General features: G+C 45.1%; 1 protein-coding gene across 1 annotated transcript; it reads left to right on the top strand.

Moving 5' to 3' along the window:
• The first annotated feature begins 5,235 nt into the window (after positions 1-5,235).
• On the top strand, positions 5,236-8,808 carry LOC136318565 (serum amyloid A-2 protein-like). The gene is given in 5 exon segments (XM_066251074.1): positions 5,236-5,339; positions 5,752-5,846; positions 7,920-8,058; positions 8,505-8,614; positions 8,617-8,808. Coding segments are annotated over 4 exon segments (393 nt in total). The 5' UTR covers positions 5,236-5,339; positions 5,752-5,755; the 3' UTR covers positions 8,670-8,808.
• The last annotated feature ends 346 nt before the right edge of the window (positions 8,809-9,154 follow it).

Raw genomic sequence — 9,154 nt, 5'->3', positions numbered from 1 at the left:
TTTGTTTCTTCCTCCCTTTCAGAACGTTTGGCATGCCATCTAGTGGAGGGTGGTAGAAGTTTGTGATTCAAATATCTGCTCATGAATTAAAACAAAAAAATCCTGCGAGTAACTGCTCACCTGTCAAAATGTTCGTGATTTAAAGTGCTCGTGTATCAAGGTACCACTGTATATGGGCCTGACCTGTAGGGGTGCAGTAAATAGAACAACGACCTGGAATGCTGAGGTCACTGGTTAGAAACCTCAGGCTTTATGCCCAGTCAAGGTGTAAAGGAGAAGCAACTATGAGTTGATGCTTCCTGCTCCTTTCACCCCCTTTCTCTAAAACTTGATAAATAAAAAATATTTTTAAAAATTATATTGAATAAATTTGAAGATCTCATTGGCTTTATTTTGAGTAATTCATGAAAGATGCTTCAAAAAGTTTTACAAAATAAAAGGTTTTATAGGCAGAAACTGGGAAGGAAAAGAAAGTTATTAGGAAAAGAAAAGAAAGGAATGTTTCAGGCAAGGGCATTTTACTTTGAGAGTAAGAGCAGCAAGGGCTTCTTTAGACAGATTATCTCACCAATGTTGGCCAGGAGATTCCAGATTGATTGTTTTAAAATTACACTCCTGGTAGAGGCTGAAACTGTAGTTAGGTACAGAGGCAGATTAAGGTCGGTTGAAGCCCCAGGCACAGAAGAAGATATTGGGCCCCTTAAAAAAAGAGAGAGACAGGGAAAATAAAAATACATGTTAACCATATTTTTAAGTAAATAAAAAATATTATGTACTATTAATGTTAAAATTACACATATGAAACCAAACTTGGTGTCATTAGAAAAGAGTGTAAAGTTGAGGTTTTGCAGGGCCCTTCAGAAGTTGGGGCCCAGGGAATGTGTCCAGTGCACCTGCCGTTAAATCCACCTCTGCTTAGGTAAGGTATTAACTCTTGGTGGGGCTTAGCAAAAATGATTCCATTTGGGGCCTGTTGTTTCTTTTTAATACCCTTTTATAATAAATTGATAATCTGGTAAATAAAATGTTTTTCTCAGTTGTATGAGCTGCTCCAGGAAATTAGTCAAGACCAAGGAATAGGTCATGGGAACAGATGATTTAAAGCCAGTTAGTCAGAAGCACAGTTAACAACATGGACTAATGATTGGCATCTAAAGTAAAGATCAGCCTTGCAGCACTGAACCCTTATTCTGTGGAAGCTGATACTCTCTCCTGGTATACAGTCTCAGAAGTGGGTGGAATTGTAGGATATGCAGTTCATATTAGCTATTGGTTGGCATGGGGAAACATTACATGCACAAGACACACACACACACACAGATGCCACATATTGATGACCAGAATCTTTAGGTTTTCCACACTTCCCAAAGTGTGGAAAAGAAACCTTGTGAAGACTCCTTTTTTGTTCAATCTCCTCATCCAATCTGGTTACATCATATCAATGACATATGGGAGTGTAAAGATTAATAAATAGAAATCCCTTTAAATTGGATTTGGGAGGGCTTCTAAGGGGAGCTCTCAAGCCCTGCCTCTCATTATGGTATTTTGCCGAATACGATATTCAAATTGCAAATAAGAATATAAAAAGCTGCTCAACATCACTAATCATTAGGAACCTGCAAATAGGTACTGCAAAAGGACATTACCTCATGCACACTAGGATGGCTACAATAAAAAAACCAGAAAATAACTGTTATTGGTAAGGATGTTGAGAAATTGGAACACTTATGCACTGTTGGTGGGAATATAACATGGTATAATCTCTATGGAAAACATTATAGAAGTACTAAAAAATTATAAATAGAATTACCATATGATATAGAAATTGTACTTCTGGGTTTATACCCAAAAGAATGGAAAGCAGGATCTCAAAGAGGTATATGTACAACCATGTTCATAGCAACAATACTCACACCGACAAGAGGTGGAAGCAACCCAAGTGTCCACTGACAAATGAATGGATAAACAAAATGTGGTGTACACATATTAGAGAATGTTACTCAGCCTTAAAAAAGGAAGGGAATTCTGACACATGCTACAACATGGATGACACTTGCGGACATCACGCTAAGTGAAATAAGCCAGTCAGAAAAAGGCAACTACTGTGTGATTCCTTGAATTTGAGGTACTTAAAGGAGTGAAATCATAGACACAGAAAGTAGAATGATGACTGGGTGGAGGGGAGAAATGGGAGTTATTTAATGAATACAGAGTTTCAGTTTCACAAGAAGAGAAAGTTCTGGTAATTGGCTTCACACTACTAAACCAAACACTTAAATACAGTTAAGATGGTTAATTTTATGTTATTTGTATTTTACCATAATTAAAAACAAAAGTTCCTGATTGAGACAATTAGGTATCTGGTGCCAGTATCATTCCTAAAAAACTGAGTACACCTCAGATTTGGGTATTTATTCACATTAATCCGAATAGTGTCTTGATCAGAATTGTGAAATAAATATTACCTTAGCCTCTTCCCTTAATCACCTTCATCAACAATGATCCTATGTCCCCTCATCTGTTGTGAGGGGCTGGGGATAGATGATCTCTCTAGTCTTATCCACCTCTGTAAATCTTGGGGTTCCACATTCCCCAGTTCCCCCTGGAGAGGGCATGACAGACAGGTATTACCTCTGCCTTTTCTCAGCGATCCTCAGGATGTCGTAGGTTCTGGCAAACCTCTCTGACAGCTCAAGGGTCAAACCACATTCCTGTAGCAGCGACCAGGCCCGATCTGGACCCATGGCCTTAGCTAATAGCAGTGCCACATTCTCCACATTGACCGGTGAAGGCCTGTCACTGAAGTTCCCATTTGGTGACTTCTGGGATGCTGGCTTTGTGCTCTTGTTTTGTACCAGATGTAGGAGAAGCTTCCACTCCTCCGTAGTCTCAGAGATCCAACCTACACAAACACACAGAACATAGAAGTGCTGGCTCGGACTGCTCTTGGCACTCTGCCTGCATACAGGAGACAGAACCATTTCTGAAAATATAATAGCAAAACGTACAAATATTAGAGAACATAATCTCATTACTCTAACACAAAGTTATTTTCTGAACATCTATTGAAGAAGTCACAGAATTAGCTTCAATTTTCTTTTTTTGGCACCCTCAGTAAATACCCAGGATGTACTCATTCTACGCTGGGCACTGGGTATTCAACAAGGAAGTCTTGTGGAGTTTACAGTAAAGGAGATAGAACTTGGACAAACACATAAATCTATATACTTAAAACTGCACTAAGTGTTATAAAGAAAAAGATCAAGAAAACATTAGTGAGAATGGCAAGGTTTTTGAGAGGATCTGAGAAGGGCTCTGAAGAGGTGACATTTAGGCAGAGAGAAGGAAGATGAGACAAGCTTAGACAGATGGTATGTGCTTCTGGCTACATTTGCACAGACTTGAGGTGCAAGCGTCAGGAAAGGAGAACCTCATTCAGACGGTACCCTGAGTCCCACCCTACCCAGTCTGGCCTTTCAGACATGCCAGGGAGCCCATCACAGCCAAGGTGGATCCAGGAAGAGCTTGATACACCATCCTGAGAGGAAAATGCCTGGACAGGACAGAGCCAGGACAGGGGAAAGCGAGGACAGAAGCTGGTGTCAATTTTCTTTTATATTCACCTCACTATACAAATAGGACACTTATTTCTTTCTTTCCTTAAGTTTATGGTCTTCAGAAGGCTCAAAACAGTAGGTAGTGTCAGTTGCAGGACACTCTTTGAGATTCAGGTTGCGTGGATGATTAAGTGTGTTAACCCCTTGATGTCCCAGGTCCTTTGGGTCTCTCACTTTTGGGTCAGTGGGTACATGTCACTTTCCTCTGTACTCAGGGTATAGTAAAAAAGTTGCCTAGAGATTGGAGATTGAGGATCTTTTAGCATGTTCTATACTAAGTCATGAGCTAAGTTCATCTTCAGGTGGAAAGGTCAAGGGGCTCGGCTGTGGGGATCTACAGACATCAGAGTGCTGGAGGAGAAGGAAGCATTTGTGTTGGGGGAGAGAAAACCCATGCCACAGTGATGGCTGGGTAAGTATTATCTTTTATTACATTTTTGGAAAAAGAAACAATATATTCGTGAAGCTCTAACAGGTCAAAGAAATTTATATTTGGGGGTCTTGGTCCTCATTAATAAAGAATCTAGGCAAAATGTGAGCTTGGCTAGCATCTGGTAAAGAAGTAACGAAGTTTGCATATACAGACTTTCTTGAACTCTGGTTTAAGGGAGTCTGTCTCAGCCCTGGAGCACGAAAGGCATATACACAGGGGAAATTCTTTCCTTAGTTGTGTGGGACAAGCGAGGGTCGATGTGCTCTTCTTCCATTGGCTGCTTGTCAAGTAACTTTGACTGAAAGGACTCAATACCCCATTGTGGGCTATTAAGGTGCAGCCTGCCCTGGGTCCCACAGTTCCTGGCACCTAAAAACCTACTCCCATTCGGAGGTGTGTCCAGGATTGGGAAGCAGAGTCCCCTCCACTTGATGCCCACGTCCAACGAAGAGGCCGGGATATTTTTATTTTTAATTTAAAATTATTTTAATTATAGTCAGCATACAATATCATATTTGTTTCAGATGTACAACATAATGATTTTATGTATATATACCTTATAACATTATCACCACGATAAGTCTAGTAACCATCTATAATTATGCAGAGTTCCAGGAAGAAATAAAGGAGCCGGCTTACATAAGACACTGCTTCAGGGCTGACAGCGGAGCAGGCCTGTCTGTGCCTTGTAGTCTGTGCCTTGGAGCTGAGAGCCGAGCATATGCAGACAGAGAGGGGAAGCAGCCTTGCAGGGCACCCATGAGATTGGGTGGGTCAGTTTAGGAGCTCAAGGGCTTTAGCCATGAACTCAAAGGGGTTTCATCTGACCATCTGCCATCTGGCCCAGCAGGGACCATCCTGAGGAGATGACCAGTAAAGCAAGGTCCTGGATGGAGGAGAGTCCTTTCACTGCACACCTTCCAGCAGTCTAGGTGTCCCGTCAAGGGCCCACACCCTTTCCCTCCACAGCCCAGATGGCCCTGCCTCGTCCCCTTCACTCAGACAGCAGGGCCGTAATCCTGCCCCGTGGCTGCCAACAAAAAAAAATCCCTGTTGTTTCCTCAGGGTTGCCCACGGGGAAATAACCTGTGGATGAAGATAGCCACTGGTGTTCAGTAAGTTTTACTTTCTACTCTTTTAGGAGAAATGACCTGCAGGGACTTTGCCCAGGTGCCATGTCAGCATTTTCCTCCTCCCCATGTCCCCGGCAGGGAGGGCTCAGTATACATAAATAGCAGTCACCGGTCCCCAGCAGGCAGGGACGGTAGCTCTCCTCCACTGGAATTCAGGTGAGGAACTACTTCAAGAGTGATTGTTTTCCAAAGCTTACTCTGTTTTGTCTTTTCCAGCAAGCCTGTGAATTCATGGTAAAGTATCATTCTGTGTTGAATTTGCCCTGTACGAGGTCAGGGCTGGCGGAGTACAGTTAGTGCTTTATGATTAATTACAGGCTGCTTTAGGACCCGTTTGGTCTTGACGGCACTCTTCCTCCACCAATGCCACCTTGGTGACATCATAGACAATCTTGGGCTCAGGGCCGATGGGTTCAGAATTGAGGGCCGTGGTTCTGAGTGAGGTTTACCAGATGCACAACCAGCATCTCTTGAGAACGAGTGCAGATGCACAACCAGGCTCTCTCTGACACACGAATCCTCAAAGGGTTCTTTCCCGTGTCTCCCTGACTCTCCCCTTTCATTCCAGCGCCATGAAGCTCTTCACAGGCCTCGTGTTCTGCTCCTTGGTCCTGGGAGTCAGCAGCCAGGACTGGCTTACATTCCTGGGACAGGCTTATCTCGGTAGAGTCACTGGCGGGAGTGGGATGGGGGTTGGCATTCATGGACACTAGGGTTCACCCTGAGCTCCTTCGGGGCTGAGCTACTGGGTCAGGTATGTGGCCTGATGTAGGAGATGTACAGGGGTTTGGGGAGCTTTTCATCAAACAGACTGAAACCACAGCTCCCAGAGAAAGAACTGTCAGCATTACCAGCTGAAAGGTAAGTTTGACTAGAAGACATATAATAAGCCTTAAAATTGCATAAAATTGTCCTCAGAACAAACTGCACAAAGGATGGTTAAACTATCCATCTTCTCCTCACTCCCTCTCTCTTGCCCTCTTTTTCCTTCTCCGTCCCTTCCTCCTATTTCCTAATTGGACAGTTCAGAGGGACTGCAGCTTAGCTCTTGCTGGGGCTTCCTACAGTCTGGGACACTGTCCCTGCTTCAGTCTGTTGGCTACTCCTTTTCTAGCCTTTTAACTGACGGAAGAGAACCAGTAGCATCTATTGAGTCTCCTGAGGGAACTCAGCCCTTGAATGCAATTTAGGGACCAAGTCTTCTGATGGGCTAAGGTGTGAGGAGTGTTCCATGACTCTTTCAGTGCTAATGAGACACTACTAGGGAACCAGGGACAGTTCTGGTCACCCATTTTAAGTGCAGAAGAACTTGGTGAGGCAGACATCTTCCCCAGCTTTGAAGCTTAGAGCATGTGAGTATGTTGAGTACGGACTAGCTGCCAGTCATCACATCACAGAGTAGAGTCTGACCCGCTGAGGCCACAGTCTTGCCACATAGACGTGCCCAGGTCCCTCTTCCTAAAACTCGGTGGTCCTCAGTCCCATGTGCACACTGGTATCACCAGGAGAGAATTAAAACCTATTGAGGCCCGAGGCCCTCCCCAGAGAGGCTGAGGTAATTGGACTGACATGGGGTATGGCATCGGACTTGCAAAATATCCCCAGGTGATTAGAAAGTGGCGTCAAAGCTGAGAAAGAATAACACTTTTCTAAGGTTTGCTTACCTCATCAGTCAGGCTAGTTAGAAAGTTACCAGGATGCCATTTATGACACTAACACTCAGAGGGTCTCAAGTGAGAACCAGGTGCGTTCTGTCTGCAGGACCACATTTCTTAGGCGTCAGGCAGAAGTGCTGTGTGTCAGCACCTTTCTCTGAATCTGCTCCCTCTCACCACCTTGCTCACCAAGTTCCCCGACATTAACATGTGTACCTTCATCCTATAACAGAGGTTCTTATTTATGGGCAGTTTTGTGCCTCATGGACATGTGGCAATGTGTGAGGCAATTTTGGTTGTCACGCTGGAGCAGGGGTCCTCAAACTACGGCCCGTGGGCCGCATGCAGCCCCCTGAGGCCATTTATCCGGCCCCCACTGCACTTCCGGAAAGGGCACCTCTTTCATTGGTGGTCAGTGAGAGGAGCATAGTTCCCATTGAAATACTGGTCAGTTTATTGATTTAAATTTACTTGTTCTTTATTTTAAATATTGTATTTGTTCCTCTTTTGTTTTTTTACTTTAAAATAAGATATGTGCAGTGTGCATAGGGATTTTTTCATTGTTTTTTTTATATTCCGGCCCTCCAATGGTCTGAGGGACAGTGAAATGGCCCCCTGTGTAAAAAGTTTGGGGACCCCTGCGCTGGAGGAATATGCTGCTCACACCTTGTGGGCAGAGATGCGGGCATTCTGGTGAACGTCCTGCAGTATTCAGGAAGGCCCAGAACAACAGAGAATCACCTGGCCCCAAATTTCAAGAGTGTTGATGTTGACAAATCGTATTGTGAATTGACACCTCCCTTCTCTTCTGTAAATATATGTCACAGAGGCCTAAGTGAGGTGGAACCCATAGATAGTGTCACAGGAGTCAGACTACTGGGTACAGCACAGCTGTGTCCCCACCTAAATGACTCGGTGCAGACTAGAGTTGAGTTCTTCTCAACCTCTGGTATCCAGGTGCTGTGACTACAGGCTGAAATTGAGTCAGTGGTAGATTTTTCATTCTTGATGCCTCTCTAAGGGTGTCACAGTTTTCTGGTATTTCACCTGATATCTCCTTGCTATGTTCTTTGCTTCCCAGGGACTAAAGACATGTGGAGAGCCTACTCTGACATGAGAGAGGCCAATTTCAAAAACTCAGACAAATACTTCCACGCCCGGGGGAATTTTGAAGCTGCACAGAGGGGACCCGGGGGCGTCTGGGCTGCGGAAGTGATCAGGTAACAGGGCTCCTGGGGATGCAGGGCGTTGTGCAGAGCTTGGCTGACTTTGGGCATCAGGAGGGCATAAACCCTAGAGAAGGACCTACAGGGGCTGTGGGCTCCTGCTCATGTTCTATGCCCACCTTCTCCATCCTTCCACACCAGCGTGGGGCTTGGGCTGCCTACAGAGCCAGAGTAAGGCTGGTAAAGATGTTTGATTCTGTACCCAAAAAGAGAAATGAGGGACAAGGACTGATTCCCACCCTCGCCCTATGGGTGCTGTCCACCCAGTGTGTGGGTGGTCACCTCGGAACTGGGTGGGTGTGTCCAGGCTGGGTGAGTGTTTAGCCTCTCTTTCCTGGCTCCTCTCAGAGTCATTAATCCCTGGAAAAGAGAGGGTTAGGAGGGTGGGCAGTTTCTCATCAGCCCCTGATTCACCTCCTACCTGCCCTTCTCCATTCCAGCGATTTCAGAGAGGATGTTTATGGGCGAGCCTTAGACCTTTTAAAACATGGAGACAGTGGTCACGGAGTGGAGGACTCAATGGCTGACCAGGAAGCCAACAGATGGGGCCGGATGGTGGGAACCCCAATCGCTACCGACCTCCTGGCCTGCCCAGCAAGTACTGAGCTCCTTCACTCTGCTCTCAGGATTCGGGGCTGTGAGCCCCTGAGGGCAGCGACTCCCAGCCATTGAGTTCTGCAACCCCAGACACTGATACAGAGCACATAACAGCTAATAAATGCTCTAGAGCTTGAATGTTGAAAACTGTGTCATATTTCTTGGTATAAGGACTGTTTGTTTGATACCAAGGGTTTTTGGATGGCCACCAATAGGAAGGTTGATCCTGTGCCAATTATTTTGGGAATGGGAAACATAGTGTCAGGTCATATAAGGCAGACACCCTGCACCAACTCTTCTCTGAATTAGACCCTCTCCCCTTCCCAGACTCCACTGGATGCCTTTGTGCTATTTCAGGTCCTTCCATGTCTGGCCTCCTAATTCCCTGTCAGTTATGTCTTGCCACCTTCTCTGTCCCAAGGATCAAGTTCTGTTAGTTTATTTTTTAGTGGGCTCTGTTTGGGGGTAAGGGACACAGCCATGGGAGGATTGG

Source organism: Saccopteryx bilineata, chromosome 1 (assembly GCF_036850765.1).
Source record: "Saccopteryx bilineata isolate mSacBil1 chromosome 1, mSacBil1_pri_phased_curated, whole genome shotgun sequence".
Lineage (NCBI taxonomy): Eukaryota > Metazoa > Chordata > Mammalia > Chiroptera > Emballonuridae > Saccopteryx > Saccopteryx bilineata.
This window is presented reverse-complemented; position numbering and strand designations above follow the sequence as displayed.